This window comes from Periplaneta americana, chromosome 13 (assembly GCF_040183065.1).
Source record: "Periplaneta americana isolate PAMFEO1 chromosome 13, P.americana_PAMFEO1_priV1, whole genome shotgun sequence".
Classification (NCBI taxonomy): Eukaryota; Metazoa; Arthropoda; class Insecta; order Blattodea; family Blattidae; genus Periplaneta; species Periplaneta americana.
The window spans coordinates 77,112,540-77,130,452 of NC_091129.1; the positions used below are offsets into that span (position 1 = coordinate 77,112,540).

The following is a 17,913-nucleotide window of genomic DNA, read 5'->3' on the forward strand; positions in this document are numbered from 1 at the left end:
TTACTCATTTTTCTGAAAATGTTTTCTTTTTTCCTCATTCATGTTTAATTCTACTTTGTGTGTACGTGTATAAATTCCTCAGTGTTGTATAGTTATAATTTACGTTTGAATTTGCAATTCTTGTAATTTATAATATTGGTTCACTTACCACTTGCATATTTATTGATTGTAACTTCTAAGTTTTATATTATTTTGTAATTATTATTTAGTATGTTTGTATTATTTTACTCGCTTTTCCTCAATTGTAAGTAGTATCTTTCTTTCCCGACTCTCATATTCAAATTTCCCTCAGTTTTCGTTGTAGATGCAACAAAGCATGCCTCCTCTGCCATCTTTTGACACTTTTAGGAACTAATACCACAGTAAGCAACCCAAAATGAAAATGAAACTTTGCACTATTCAATATGGCGAAAAAAAAATTGTTTTCAAAAAAGAGGCTTGCCCAGAGGTGTAGTCATATGAGGGCGGGCCAGGGCGCTGCCCTGGTACTTTTCTCTTCAACCTGGGACTGCCCTGCTTATTTACTTTTACTTTTTAAAATAATTGTCTTACTTGCTTTTTACTCAACTTTGTATTTTATAAGTATAGATTGGTAGTATGTATAATAACAGTGGCATTACTAATAGTAATAGTAATAATAATAATAATAATAATAATAATAATAATAATAATAATAATAATAAGAATAATACAGAATTTGACTGCGCACTTAAGTCTATATACAACATTTCACCCTCTTACTCAGCCCTTTACCTCCATGCTTAAGCCTACATACAGTTACAATATACTCTTTTCTGACACGCTCTTTCTCAAACAGCTTTCTTCAGTTGGCCGTAATTCTGGAAATTTTTGCTGGTCAGTTTATTTTCATTGGTGCATTGAAGTCTCTACGACTATGATTCTGATTACAATAAGTGTCAAACGGGAAACTTTTACTTCTAATAATATGTTATTCGTCTTGAAAATGTGATTATTTATTGTAGAGGTTCACATAACAGGATAACAATAAAATACTTCCTTTTCAGAAAGAATTGTCATAGTCTTCAGTGGTAAGTGGTACGGAACAATTAGAATTTAAACCTTACAAAATTCGTGTAATTCAGAGGTTAACGAAACCCGATTATTAGAGCAGACTTAGGTTTTGCATGTGGTTCCAACAGTCAGTGTATGATGGTCTACTTGACCCCATCTTAATTTTTTATAGTGACGAAGCATAGTTCCACCTCAGTGCTTACGTGAACACTCAAAACAATTGTTATTGGGACAGTGAAAATCCACACCGTTTTCACAAACAACTTCTACGTGACATAAATTGGAGTCATTTCAGAGAACAAACAGCGGCAAGTTGTTGGATATATCTTCAGGAGATGTGCAGCCTGCAGATATCACAAGGATATCATTTCGAACATGAACTGTGAATTCGGTAAGTACTGGTACATCATTATACAATACTAACTGCAAAAGCGCTTCGTTAGGTATGAATCAGCCACTGAGTGCAGTTAGGAGTCTAGCCCTGGCTAGTTCATCCTGTACTATATAGATCGGTATAGGTATCCATAATTGAAATTTATTCTGTGGACATGTTTGTTGGTTAAATAGTTGGAATATAAGAAATCAAATTATGATAAATACATAGTCCTTTATTGTTTCAATAATTTTACCCAGTCGTTACAAAGGTTCCTGTAACCATCCAAAAATTAACTGACATTTTTCACTCTGTGAAAAGTTCACAAACAATTACAAATTCAGATTTCTGGAGTAGACACTTGCTATTATGACAGTTACAAATTTTTATAATTATCCAATCTTCATAGTAAATTGTATTTATGTTTCATAATAAGGTAAACATCTGTTGACATTTTAAGTCCATTTGAGTACAAACTATGTTAAGAACTGAAAACAGACTCAACAAACAAATATTGGTAAGTTTTAACTTCACATGTAACTTAATGCAAAGGAAATAAAGTTAATACCCAGTAACTGCTAGTTGCAGTACTCTCTGAAGATTTCATGACATGGAAAGCATTAATATATACTTCCATTAATGTCTGTTATATAGAGTGTGCCACTTAATGTTTCCATCTTTGATATTTTTATGTGGATCAATGTAGCTTATGTATTTAAACAGGGATATGAAAAATGACAGTCTGTGAATTCTTCAAGTGATCTAGGAAATGTGATTTAAAACAAAAAATATATTAACTATCAAAATGAACCACCAAAGTTTTTTCAAGGACAGATTAAAAGCGGAGTGAAAAACTGTATTAGCTCTTGTTTAAATTTTCTAAAACATACAGGTGCACAAATGTTTTCTTCACATAGTCTCTCTGTCTTGATTACCTACCGATAATAAATGAATAAAACATTTTAAAAATACCGGGTAAGTTATTTATTTCATATAGAATATAACATGTGCGCAACAGAAATCATAAGCTTAATATGGATAAAAAGAAAGCATGTCAGAAACTTATGATTACCAAATTTAAGGCAGAAAAAAAAATCCCTTGGTAGGCCACATTCAGGATAACCTGAAAAAAGGAAATTCAGCGGGATGCAAGTCCAGAGAGAAAAAGTGGAAACAGAACGAAAAAAAAAGTGGTGGTAGATTTATAATCGAACCTCTAATCAGATGACACCATAAGAGAATGATGATGATGACGACAACAATCACGACTACCGGTACATTTAAATCTATTACACATAAAATAAACCTTAAAAGATGTACACAGTAGGTACCGATACCGTACTGTAGGCTAAAGCCAAAGTGAAATAAAAAAACAACAAAACACCTGTACTGGTATATAAGAATATTTCTGGGAATATAAGGATAAAAAATTTGGAAAACTTGTGTATTCCATTTATAATAATCAAATTTTTCTGTTTTAAATTATTATTCCTCGTTTATTTTAGGGAACATTGAGTGTGATTTTGTATGGTACCCACTGTCTCGAGCTTACCTGTCTATAAAATTAGAATTTAAATATGTAGATCCATAGGCTACAGGAAATATACGAGGACACAACGTTAAGTGGACCACTCTATCTTACACTGATAGACACCAGTATGGTACATTACCTATGTCTATTCAATTCATTGTTTAGACTTTCGCTACTCTTCAAAGAAAAATGCTGCTATGAAGTTACATACACTACACTGTATTTTGAGATGCTCAATACTTTAGTTACAGGAAATGAGCTTATTGTTAAGATTATAATTATGTCAGAGTTATTTTTATTCTTTTAGGTTATGTCATTATGTTTACAAACTTCAGAACATGTGGGGTAATTTCTAATAATTTCTTCACCTTTCTTTTCTTTTATACATTCTATTGAAATGTTACCTCTAAACTTTACAGAAATTTCAAAATATATGCTTATCTATAATTTAACGTACCAAGTCAGACATAAACTTCTTAAATTCAAAATATTTTCATTTCATATAAATACACCAATTGCAAATGAGAGTTGCAAGAAGCAGAAAAATACATAATTTTATCATAATAAAATCGACTATGTGGTTTAGTCTTCATTACACTTAGACACCTCCAAGTATTTGAAATCGATCTGCCCATATATTCTTGGTAATTCTGTGTAATTGTTTCCCTTCTGCCCGCACTTACAACACTACAAAATTACTTAGGAAATCTGTATACATTCCTTCAACGTGTCTGACTCATTTCAAATAGGATCTGTATTCTCTCTATCTGGTTGAATATACCAATATCATCAATGTGCTCTATATTAATGACAGCTTCTTTTTCAGTCAGGATTCCCTTTATTCACTGACATAAATTTTTTTAATGTTTCAAATACCGGCATTGTCATATAATGTTCTTTTAGGAGAGCCGTTAGAATCAAATTGTATCAAGTTTTCATAAATGTATTTGTGTTAATATCACATATCCATATAATAATAAATTAAAAATGTATTTTAAAAGTACCGGTACCGGGACCAAAGAAGATATTGTATAGTTAAAATTGTGTTGTGGTATTTTCTGTAGTTTCAGGGTATGAATGAAACAAAATTAGCAAAATTTACGACTGAAAAATCCACATAAAGTGAGGTAGGTACATATATCTATGGCAAAAATTAGACCAACACTTCAGCAGTGAGGTAGTGAAATACGTGTCCATGAAACCATGTAATGTAATGTGTTAGTTACTATATAAAACATGCGTAAATACTTATTTTCCATTTTAAGTTTTTAGATCTGATTACACTTCTATAATTACTTAAATTCTTAATGTACAATTTTATATATAGAGTGAACTATAAGTAATGTAATTAATTTCATGTGGTTATTCTCTGAGATATTTTAAACAAAAAAACTTTAAATACAATTTTACCTGCTTTTGCTTCCTTATCGAAATTATTTTATAGCGTGAAAGTCACTGATTTAATTCCCAATATGCTCAATCAATTTAAGAGAGCAGTGTATTATGATAATAAATGAGTGAAAGAATTTTAGTTTTTGCCTTTAAATGTGCATAAATTTGACCTGAACAAATGTAACTTTTCATTGTGAAAAGGAATTTTAAAATGTTACATTTGTTCGGTTCAAATTTCTGCACATTTAGGGGACAAAACAAAATTCTTTGAATAATTCATTACCATTTTACATTGCTCTTTTAAATTGATTGATCATATTGGGAATTAAATCAATGGCTTTCCCAAAACAAGCTATGAAATGTTTCATACAAAACATTTTTTTCTCTATAAAGAAGCAAAAACCGTATTTTTTGTTTGAAATATCTCAAAGAATAACCTACTGAAATTAATGACAATTACTTACGATTAATCCTGTATATGAGTTAATTTATCATTGCAGAAATTTAAAAAATCAGCTGTAATTTATTGTTTTTAAGTAAAAGGTACCTAACATTTGAAAAAAAAAAAAATGTAATGTTTCAAGATAGTATAATGTTTCTGCTTTATAAATTACTTTGTCAGTCTTGAACATTGTAATTGGGCTTTGCCTGTTATGTTCAATAATCAATAAATAAATAAACTGTAGAGTATGGAAAAAATACTTTTAAGTCACTTTTGACGCCCTGGTCCCCTCTATTGTGTCACGGAAACACAGAAATTTCTTAATTTTAAATCTATGTTATATTTTTTAAACACTCATTCTCAAAATATAACCAAAGTATTTAAAACCATTAACATTTAAACAGTTGTGTTTGTTAATTAAATGACTCTTTTTACATTCTGTTTGCTTCAGTTTGTTTTTGTCTTACGTAACCTACTGATATTTGAATATCATTAAAAATGAATCCATTGCATCTAATTTTAATATAATGGAATTTTAGTGATTTCTAAGAATTTCATAAATTGTAATAACTTCTACAAATTTAACAATTCTAAAAATTTCAATTGTAATATCAATTTCCACAAACACTATATTCCAAATATTTTACTACTAAAATAATAGTCCGTGCCAGGAGTAGTCATTCTTGGCCAGCAGAGTATTTTTTACAGTCGATCTATAGACAATTTGCGAACCTAAACTTGCTGTGCAAGCTGAGGCTAGTGTGGCAGAAACTGAACCTATCACATTACTCTTTTGCTGGTCTAATTTATCAGTAGAAAATTCCTCGTACTAACTTACTGAAATAATTTTAATAGGCATGTGTTTAATATGACAGAAATTGTTGAGCCTTCATTATACCGTAACTTGATGAATGAGACCCTATTCCCCACATGACCTGTAATAAGTACCAGGACAGTTAATATATTTCAGAGTTCACGACATATTTTCGGAAATTACAAATTTATACTGTAGATTTAAGTGTATGTAGATACAGCAACATTTTTTGTTGAATAAGAAACCCATACTTACATTACAAAATTTATAAATGTTAATTGTACAGGTTCTTAACACATGGAGGCTGCAGATTTGAATGGATACACTTCCATTCAGCATAACTGTAGATGCTTCAGATAGCGAAACGATTAATGAAGATTTCTCTTGGGTTAAATATTCTCAATGTTGAGCAGACATATTTCATATTATATTAACATTATTCCTAATTGTCTAATTACTCTGAAATTTAAGTGACATTTAGTTTTTGTATCACATTTTAAATTATAAATGTAATAAAGCTGGTAATTGGAAAGACCTAAAACAAGTTGGGGCCCCATTTATAAGAAAGGGGACAAGATGAAGTGCGAAAATTATAGAGGAATAGCCCTGCTCTCCAAGTTTATAAAGTCTATTACAACTAATTCAAGATCAATATTCTGTACGCAAAAATTATTAGAAGAATATCAAAATAGTTTTCGACAAGGATGTCAGCAACAGAACACATATTCTTGTTAAGACAAATACTCTAAAAACATATGACAGCAAATATATATATTATATAGAACAGCTACTAATAACAATGTAGAGACTGGGAATAACCAAGCTAGTAGTAAGATTTCAAAGCTAACACAGAGATCTAATTCCACCATTACTGTTTATTGTGATGCTAGGACAAGCTACAAGAGAAACAAGAATAATCCCTGGAAGAAAATAACATAAAAGGCTGATACAATACATGACACCTGCAGATGATATCATTATGGCAAGAAGAAATCAGCACAATCAGGAGCGATGGAAGAATTTGAGGCTGCAGCCCATATGCTGGAACACAAAATGAATAAAAATTAAATGTATGAAAACTACAAGGAAACAAGGCAGTAAAGAAGAGAAACTCGAATTAATAAGTTAAATAGAGACTTTCTTATCATTGATAATTTTAAATACCTGGGACATTACTCATAGAAATAAATTAAAATCAAAACTGACTTAAAAGCAAGGATATCTGCTGGCAGTATGTGCACATTTGCATTACAGAAGATCTTACAGTTCAGACATTTCACAACAAATGCAAAGCTTTTATTGTGTAAGACTATGATTACACCAGTAATAACATATTCTGCGACACATGAACCCTAACTAAGCTGATGAGCAAGATGTGGGAGCTGGGGAGAGGAAAATTCTAAGAAAAATATATTGTAAAATTACCATCAACGGACAATGGAGAATCACAACAAACGATGAACTTAACACAGTTACATGATGAATATGAGATAATATTATAAATTAAGGAAGCTAGATTAAGATAGCATGGAGCCCCAAATAAGGTAATTTATGAAAAATCAGGAGGCAGTAGAAGAAGAGGGAAAACATACTTACACTGGCTGAACAACCTGGAAGATGATCTTCGTCAAATGGGTGTGAAAAGACATAAAAACAAAACAAAAAAAAAAAAACAGCAGACACAGAAGAATAATGGAAACTGATCATAGCAGGACTCTAGTACAAGGAGTAAGAGAGTACAACTATATGGAATGAGGCTGTAGTAGACCACTGGGGCCTATCATGTAACAAGATGAACAACAACATTGAAATTCAAATTGAAATTGAAGACCTGAATTGACAAACATCCGAAGTCCCTTAAAATAAACTGTTGAGGAGAGCAAGAATTCTACATAGGCTTGTAATATAAGAGTATTAAAATAAATATCTGTATGATTAAAAACACAAGCTTAGAGTCGGACTTACATGATGGTAGTCTATGCAAAACACAGCATTGTCAGGTAAAAAGTCAAATTCGGTAATTTTGGACTTGAGATGTTTGTCAATTCAGGTCTTCAATTGGAAGAACACCTATAATACACAGAAAGTGATAAAACAATCGTAATTCCATTCTTATCAGATTCATGAAACTGAACCAAGTAAATTTATATTGAACAATAAATATAAATTTAAAAGAAAACTACTGAATTGTAAATTACAAACTTAACGAGAAGCAGTAGTTAGGAAGAGGAAGATATGACGGATTCTAAGGACTCAAACAGGAGGCAGAAATTAAAAAGAAATTAGTGGTGGAAAATGAAATTTTTCAGAATTACTGTAAAGAGAAAACTTGTATTGGAATAATCTGACGCATTTGTATAATTAATACAAGAAAGGAGTCAACTGGAAACAACATGAAAGAGCACAAATTCTGAGTCCAACAAATGTCTTTTTTTGTAAAGCTATAAAGCAATTTTACACCTACATAACTGACAAAGGACATTAACATTTTTAAACATTATTAACTTGGCACATCTACAATGAGAACGTCATCAGACAGTAAGAAGTTAATCACTGGTGTTTTAGCTCCCAAAGATACTGAAAAATTACTGATTTAAGTGAAATACCAAGTTTCTTTATGCTCTTTCATCAAAAGATACGATTAGATTCTGTTTCTGGACAGCAATCTTTCTACTCTCGGTAATGTATTCATATTCTATGGATTCTCTACGAAATCAGAAACATCTACACCCAAGAACAATCTCCACAAATCTGTGTGCATTAAAAAAAACTGAAGATCTTACACTGATGACTTAAACGTGATGATGCATAGTGAGAGTTTTGAGTTAACACAGTCCTTGACTAGCATCATACTCTGCACGACACTTCATTCACTTGTTTTTGACCATGACTCAGTGACTCACTAAATAAAGCTTGGTTTAGGCCAGCGATATATTGTTCATTGAGTTTACAAAAGCATTTAGCGGACCAGATTTTTGTTGGCCATGTTCATGGCAAGCTAAAGCAAGCAGCGATTTTAGACTATTTACAGAAACAAAAATAATTAAAAAGTTCATTGCCTGTACAAGACTAGGTCACAACGAATAATAGAACACAAAACAAAAGGATAAACTTTTCTTTCTTATTCTCAAGCGTTTGATAATGTTTTTCTTCCTTTTTACAACAAATCTTACACATGATAATATATAATCTGATGCTCTCTTAGTGGTATTTATTCCTTGAGTTTCAAACAAATATCCATAAAGTCTTCAATATCTTAAATTAATTACTGTACGTAATTTACGTGGATATCACCTGTACATTGCAGAAGACAATGTGAGGAAGGTAAAGAAACTTAGAAAAAAATCTGTAAACTGCGTTAGGATATTGGAAACGAGAAAAAACTTTGCTATTCATGTAACCCTAGTATCAAAACTAAACGTAATGGAGGGGTCGACCATTGCATGCATTTACTTAAAAGGAAGATACTAGTCTTCTAAGTATTCCAAACAGGATAAGTAAAGAATATTAGTCAGTGATATTTTAAAACAATGTAGTGCTGTACAACCAAGCTTCAAATTTTTAAAGAGTTTCTAAGTGGGTAATGATTTTGTAAATATAACTTCGCTTTGGTACCAGATAATTTAAATAAATTAAAAGTAAAATATGGCAGAAAATATAAGTAAATGGGGAAATTGTCACTTTTTATAATTTATATAATCTTGTTAATATTCCGATAATATTTTTCAAGTAAAGTTTTCAAACTCAGCAAAGAGAAATTGATGATTTGTTTGTCTTCAAAGCAAATTATGCAAGTATGTACCCGTTTTTCTTTAAACGTATCTAAAACAGACGGAATGTTATTACTCGACCAAGACCAGTGGAGTCCTGCAGCCCGGAGCGCCACTTGTACTTCTCCTGCGTTCATATAGCATCATCGCGATAGTTCACATTACACCCATGTCTCCACTCCCCTCGGTCGAGTTATACCTACGAATAATCTGTGCAAATAGCCTGAAAGAAATAGTATTACCAAGAAGTGGTGTACTAAGGTTACAGACCAAATTATTAACTTATCAAAATGATTTATCTGCTATATCATGTTAGCAATCCATTGGGTAGTAATATTGAAATGCTCAGGAACTGCACAAGACCGAAGTACAAAATTTATGGTTATGGATTAATACTAACATTTTATTAAGCTATCTTAGACATTTCACAAAGTATAAAATTGGTATTATTATTATTGTAGGGAAAGATGTGACTGTGAAATTTCTTTTCCAGGTGAAGATTTCAGATCTAGTAAACTAGACGCACATGTAATTTTTGTTGGAATCGAATCAAAAACAAAAATTGGTTAGAATTAGTTCAGAAACATGTTATACATAGACAACTGCCACACCCATTTACGGTACTAGAAATAAATTAAAATAGATTTACTAAGTAGTGATATTTCTAAACCTAACAGGTTGTCTAAAAACATAGGATTATGAGTTTTTAATTAATCAAGTCAATCTTATGCTATCAGATCTTGTTGAAACATCCAATAATAATGTTTCTTCGCTATATTTTAAACCATTTAACAGTAGATGTTAGGATTACATGAAGAAGCAGAAGAAGAAGAAGAAGAAGAAGAAGAAGAAGAAAAAGAAGAAGAAGAAAAAGAAAGTAATTAATTTAAAAGCAGATTTTGTGCAGTACATTACCTGAATTCATTTCTACATTAAAATTTGAAATACATATACAATTCTTGCTTTGGTTGTACATAAGCCACGATCTCGCTTACTGTACTGATAGGTCATAATGAGAAATTCAAAGAAACTCAAGAAATAAAATCTCACACAAATTTTAACGATCACCAGAAATAACTGGTTTTACAGAATACCTTACAAAACAAATGCAATCCATTCCCATTGTCAGCCGCAATACTTTATCAACAACAGTATGTGAAGGACAAAGGTCATGAATGCCAATATAATATATATTATATATATGTTTTCTTGCAAAACACTATTTGGAAAAACTTTGATTAATAGGCGCTAGCTATGCAAACTTTGTTACTTACATCACTACACCAAAACACATGTCCAGTTACTGCATTTTATGTGAGTTAGCGAAATGTTACATGAAATATCAACATTTATTTTATGTTTCACTTTTTTCCCCATATCATTATTTTTTTCACAATCTTTAAAAATATAGTCTTTTGCAACACTATTTGGTTGTCGCATTGTGAACTACTAAGGAAGTTGCATGTGAATTCTCGGACACAATGTCGGCACTTGATATAATATATATATATAAAGATGACTACAATTTATTCCGTTAGTTCACCTTCAGTGAGCATTTGAAAACGTCAACATATCTGATAAACTCAGTTCTGAATTCTTCAAAGGTTAAGTGTCAGTTGCCATCACTATTACTTTATTTATTTATTATTATTATTTTTTACAAATTAAAAGCATATCACAATGTACACAATGACTCAACCTCACGCACACACACATACAAGCTCTGGGCTTCTTAAAGAAGCTTGTTACTACATGACACCAATATTCTAAATTCTGATATCACCATTGAAATCTGTGCATTATGCTTTTTACGTACTTTATTTACTTCTTTTAGCCACTACCATAGAATATTATCTACAATTGTTCTTTTAGGTATAAAAATTAAAATATGTGTTCAATGTGCGCGATTTGGGTCAACAAAATTTATTTACTATTTGTAGCACTATGAACTGTCTCGTGATTTCTATCTTTCTTTATTTTACGGAAATTCAGAAAGTTATATTTCAAGGAAAATTAACAATTCTAAGATCAGTATTTCTTTTAAATAAATGCTCCGGTACTTTAATGGTAAAGATTTTTTAGCAGGAGTTGCAGCTTTATTTCTTTCTTTCTTTGTTTCAGCTACATGTATCCGTTCCAAGCAAGGAAAAGATTTCAAATAGTCCTTGGTAAAAGTACCGGTATTCTGCCTTTATTCAGAGTTTTGAATTGCTTCATATTTCCTCAGAGAAGCAATCCATATCTTTAGTTTGTCTCTAAGGAAATGGTGTATTGAGCATTCTAAGAGTGTTTTTTAGTTTGACAAACTTTGCAAAGTAAAATCTAAGAAAATAAGATTCAACTCCCTTGCATCCCATCCTCGTTCTAAATACTGGTATTCAAATTTTGCGTTTTTTATCCTCGTAGATCTAGATTTGATTTGGAACTTTTAGCATATTTTTCCCGGCACTAAATTTTGTTATATCTGCAGCTACATCTGTAGGAATTTTGCTGCTAATTTTGTTGGCGAAAGGTTTAATTGTTTCAAATTTCTCTGAAGAAGGCAGTTATCTTTTCAGGTTAAGTTCAGACACGAATATTGAGTTTGTATTAAAGGCTGCCATGTATTCTTAAACTTTCACAACATTTCATAAAAAATTATGGAAAAGTTTAATATGTTTCTAAAGAATGTAGTGGAGGGAGACTCTATATATTTCAGTCGTCCAGTTTTATTAAAATATACGATTAACAATTAAGTAATAGAATGTAACAATGATTCCTGGTTTATTGAAATTTTCTCAGTAGCATTTAAACTTTCTGTTTTATTTTCACGTTTTTTCTATTTGTTTTAATATATTCTTAGAACACCTGATAGCGTTGAACAGAAAGACCAGTGTGTTTTTTTTCCCATCTAAAATACAACATTTTTGAGTTTCCAAACAGTTTGTCACATTATTACTGTCCTTATAAATTAAGGAAACTAATTTATATCATACAAACACAAGACAGCTAAGAAATAAAGCAAGCTTAAAAGAGGAAGGAAGTCAGTTCAGTATTTCTAGTGGTCCCATGAACATGACAGTAGCAATATTTTCATCATCATCATCAACTATAATGATTAGGCTTTTATTTGTATGTTGTAGATTAGGATCTTAAGCGAACGGACAGTGATGTCAAGATGGAAATATAATTATTGTGCTTTTTCCGACTCGTTTGATCAATGCGAGATTGATATCTGATTTATTTCTTTTTGTAATCTTGTTTTGTTTCCCAGATTCTTTAAAAAACATAATTAAAATTTAATAATCGTTCAAGTGCACTGTTATAAATAATATTTGACCAAGTACTTGAATAATTACTACATTTTAATTGTAGGTTAGTTTCTAGTATCAAGTAGGCATACCTGACAACTAACCCAAATGGCTCTTCTCAACTGGTCACAGTTTGACACCCATTTTAAATTTGCTTACTTCATAGTAATAAACTGGAGGAATCAATACGCAGACAGATCTGTTGACCAGTGAGATTATAAATAGACATCTTCTCACTCTTCTCCAACAGAGGTCTCCCCAATTGTCTATCAGTTATGAAGAGTTCACGACGAAGTAACGATTCCTGGACATATAAATCTTTATCTTTATTAATCTCTATTCGTGAACAAAAGGACATCTTACATGCAGTAAATAAATATATTTCATGAAATCAACAGCTTTACTTCGTCATCTGATGAAAGCCGAATTTTGGAACTTTTCTAACTTAAAATCCATCACTCTCGACTAGGATTGAACTCGTGTACCTTGGCTTCAAAGATAAGACAGTAACCATAAAAACACTGAGGCTAAATTACAATTTCGGTTCTGATATTTTTTCTCTGGTTTTATTGATGTTATAATTCTCATATTGAATTTATGTCTGTTTTTAGGTTCGTCTTCTGAATTTGCTATTATTACCATAGCATCAGCAAAATGAATAGAATTACAAGAATTACCGTACATAAATACATTTATTTATTATTCAGTCATGAATATAAACCAAAAGATGGTCCATTTCGGCTCCAGTGTATCTGTCTAGAAGCCTCTTGAGAGATCTTTCCAGTCATCTTGTTTCTTCCAGTCGATAATTTACCACCTGGTTTCAAATTGTTACAGAATCATTCACATATTATTTATTCTTCAGTTAATTTGACTTGACACAAAATTAAATAAACGAAAACTATTTTCGTTCACGTTTCTGTGACAATTCCCTTTCTGTGTCTACAGTAGTATTGATTAACACCAGTAACAAAGGTAATTTATGTTATAGGCCCTGCGCATTACAGAGTCTTCAATAGAAAATAAAAAGATATATAAATACATTTAAAAAATTGAAGGAAAAAAAAAGATGTCGATGTCGCTAAGTTTTCAGGTGAAAATGACATCACAGCATATTCCGGCAATACTATGGTTTACATGCTGAATATATTGTGGATTCTATGTTTGTGTTGACTCCTTGTTGTGTTGTGTGCAGGCGTTGTGTCCTCTTTGGTTTGCAGACTATAAGGTGAAGATTAACTTAAAAAGTTTGGATTAAACTGTGAGGTTTAATTTGTACCCCAATTGAAATGAATTTGAGCAAGCATTAAACAGATAATTTTCAGAACACTATTCCTAATTGATTGTTATGTGTTTCATACATGGCTCTTAGTCACAACAATCAAATAAATTTGTGATTGTTCACTAGTTTTTGTTGATCCCCAGGGCCGGAATTAGGTACAGTGCCACCCCTAGGCAGTGTTAAAATTTGCCGCTCCCTCCTCCCCCTAACTCCCACAACCAGTTTATGCGCAGCTATTATACAGGTCATGTTTAGTTTAAAATAGTTTTAAATGATATGTTACAATTCAGAAAATATTAAATTACTGGAATCAAAATACATGCATCTTACTTGTGAATTATAAAGATTACCTTCGCACTTTCTTCACAGAGAAAACATTGATGATGTCATCAAAGTCGATCTAAGCACATGACGCGATGCAAAGAAATATATTCAAACTTATTCATTATTAATAATAATAATAATAATAATAATCCGAGGCATGACAGCCCATGAAGGACCATGACCAACCAGCCGGCTGTTGGCCTCACGTCCACATGCCACCAAGAGGTGGACGGTCATCCAACTAGAATGGAGGTATCGTGTGGTAAGCACAATGATCCCCCCAGCCGTTATAGCTGGCTTTCATAACCGGATTTTGCTACCTATTGTAGCTCCCCAAAAGGATATATGAAATCAGAGTATCTGTTTGTCAAATATCTTGAAGGAAATTGCAGTTAAAAATTAAGAATAGGCTTATATGAAACCAGAGTATCTATTTGCAAATTTTATACAGCCTTTTTAATGGTTATCATTCTTTTCTAAGAATTTCCACACAAGATACCCAAATTCAAATCCCGGTAAAACCAAAGTCAAATTTGTGATTAATAAAGGCAATGCTGAATAGCTTTTCTTATACTCCTGCTTCCATTATTGGAATTCTACCATTTAATAATCCTTAATACCAGTGCAGAAAACAACTAGGAGTTACTGCATTGTGTTAGTTTTATAGGAGATCAGTCCCTTCGAATTTCTTTTCGGTTATGGTTCCTCTTTCTTGATTCATATTATTATCATCACAAAATTGAAATAAAAAAAAATGTTATGTGTAAGAAATAATATGGACTTCTACCCACGTGGACCACACAATCTTTCAACCAATTTGTTACAATATTATAACGAGTGATAATAATTCTAGGTAGATGGCAATTTGAGAAAAAGGCTGATGTTGTGAAACAGAGCTAAAATTAATGTTACATTTACTTTCTTCCTTTTCGGTAATGCATTTTATATGTAAGAACCCTCTAGCTGCCTGAAAAAATATCAATCTACACTTGAAAGCATGTCATATGTAGCTTCTTTGCTTATCATCACAAATGTCACTTCTAAAACTTATTTCGTAGTCCTTCTCACTTACGTGCTTGTCCCAGATAATATCAATGTGGTTGAAAGTTACCAAATCCGTGAAGTAAATGCCTCTCTATCTACGATGAAAAGTACACTGGATCTAGAGTCTTTTTAAACATGGATAAAGAAAATAGTCTCTTCCGTATCGGAAATCAAACAGGTAACTGGGCTAACATATGCACCTTCTCCATGTGGCTGCTAGAGGGTTACTGTAAGATACAGTGATGATCACTTAAACACGAGGACGCATACTTACTTACGGTTTGTATATCCAAGAGCACTCTGGTAATCATAGCACACGAGGATATGCAGTATACGGCATAAGCATCATTCTTGCTTGAAGCAACAGATGTTTTGTTGAGGAAATTTTCCTGCTGTAGCTATAGTAGAAGTAAGTCAACTGCTTTTGTTTATGGCACAAAGATCATTAAACACGTAGAGATGTTTATTTTCTGAAGGTCTCGAAGAGCACAAGTTAACACATTGAACTGTACACTGAGATCACCCATGAAGCTGCTGTCGGTCTTCTTTGTTACACATTAAGGTCAGCCATCATTTTACGGAAATCTGCTAATGTGTTGTAATCAGGATCAGAGTCAATGTCGGCAAAATCTCGACTGGAGTCCGATTTAGCAAAACTAGGATTATAGCGACTCAGAGAGAGCGGACAAGGCAGAAGTTCTGGCATCACTGAGTGATGGGTAATCAGTGCTGTGAGCGTCGAGAACTCTTTTGTGAATCCCTGCAAACAACACAATAATAATAAGTATTAAAAAACACAATACAGCAATGTACAGTGAAACCTCTCCTTACGAACACCCCCCGAGATACGGACACTCCTCATATACGGACAGATTTTTATGTCCCAACTGAAATAATATAGGAATAATGATAAATTTAACTCTCGCTTACGGACACTCTCAGACATAGACATGGATTTAACTCTCGCTTACGGACACTCTCAGACATAGACATGGACAGCTATTTCACAGTCCTAAAGCTTGCTTTACCTCCTGACTGCGGGCAGAACTTGGATTTCAAGACCTAATGTGTTACAACTATGGAAAATTTAGTTTTGAGAACTGTACAGAAATTCCTTAACATGAAAGAAGATAATAAGGATCTCGTAGACTACCACTAGCCCAGCCGGCTACTCCTTGTTAACTGGAAGCGGGTGGATAAACAAAGTAATAAAATTTAACCTGTCTGATGGGTCCAAGGTTTCTGCGATCGTGAAATTGTATTCGGCACATGATAGAATTAGTAGGATTATTCTCTTCACTTCAATAAGTTGTTCTGTTTCGAGAGACATGGCACCTGAACGTAAAGGTTAATTTGAAAACTGTAAATTACAGTACTGCGTAACTGTAGACCTAGAATAAAATTGCATGGCACAGTACAGTATTTTCCTTTTTCGGTCTTATCTACCGTAGTTCAAAGTTGCAAAGAATTTACTGTAGTGCAGTATGCTATATTTAGAATTAAACTACAGTAATACATTTCATTTAAAGCGTGAAGGGATACATAATGCATATTATAAATTTACTGTTAGATTGGCGAGCCTCCTTCCCAATAAAGGACACTTCCCAGATGCGGACAGATTGTTACCGGTACATCCCTTCAATGTCCGTAAATGAGAGGTTTCACTGTACAATCTTTATGGAGTATATGACGCTGATTTGAGGTGTGAATAGCACTTTATACAGTATAGATTGTAGTCAAATTTAATAAATACCAGGTGGTTATAATTAAACTGACGGTGACACAGCATGGACTATAATGATTGTAGGAGTGTGAAGTCTCGTAGATATGCTAATTAAGCAAATGCTCGCGAATTGTGCAAAAAAAAGTTTCAAGTCTTGCCATCAGGTGAAAATATAGCGCTGTAAGCAGTTAGAATATGGTATGGGGTAGGAAACGGTCAGGAAAGATCAAACACATGAACACCTCGCAGGCCTGTTGGTGAACAGTGACATCTGCACGTTATAGAGATCTGCCTGAGCAATGCGTGATCCCAGCTTTGCAAGAATGCAACTGTGACCACACCCTTATTTTCATGCAAGATGAGGCAACACCATATGTTGCTCGCCAAGTGAAAGATTTGCTGCGAGAAACTTTCAGTAACGACCACATCATCTCTAGACAATTTCAGATGTGTGGCCTTCAAGATCCCCCGACCTAAATCCATGTGACTTCTGGTTGTAGTGATATTTGAAAGAATGTGTCTATCAGGAACATATTATCCGGACTCTGCCTGATCTAAAGGCTAGCATACAACTACATGTCACCAGATTTCACCAGATATGCTGCAAGCAACTGTTGTGTTACGGATGCAACATGTTGCTGAGGTGGGAGGCCATGTTGAAAAGTGTTTGTAACCATAGTTCCTAATAAACTGCCAGAATCACCGTTATTGTGTGTTTGATCTTTCCTGCCTTTTTCCTGCGCCCATACCACGTTCTGACTACTTACAGTCTCCAGACCTGTTTGCATGTGATAACTTTCTTTGGGGTTATCTCAAAGAGAAAGTGTTTTCTTACAAGCCACGCAACATTCAAGAACTGAAGGCTGTCATCTGAAGGGAAATTGCAGCTGTGTCTC

General features: G+C 32.8%; 1 protein-coding gene across 5 annotated transcripts in view; it reads right to left on the reverse strand.

Annotated features, from left to right (window-relative positions):
- Positions 1-1,619: 1,619 nt before the first annotated feature.
- LOC138712041 (EGFR adapter protein-like) overlaps positions 1,620-17,913 on the reverse strand; it is a 1,474,549-nt gene continuing 1,458,255 nt past the window's right edge. For 3 of the 5 annotated variants that reach the window (XM_069843434.1, XM_069843431.1, XM_069843433.1), the window contains one exon: positions 1,620-16,054. In XM_069843434.1, coding sequence (XP_069699535.1) covers positions 15,845-16,054 — 210 coding nt within the window. In that variant the 3' untranslated portion in view covers positions 1,620-15,844. The remainder of the gene's footprint in view (positions 16,055-17,913) is intronic. The other 2 variants (XR_011335594.1, XR_011335593.1) reach the window with 2 other exon arrangements.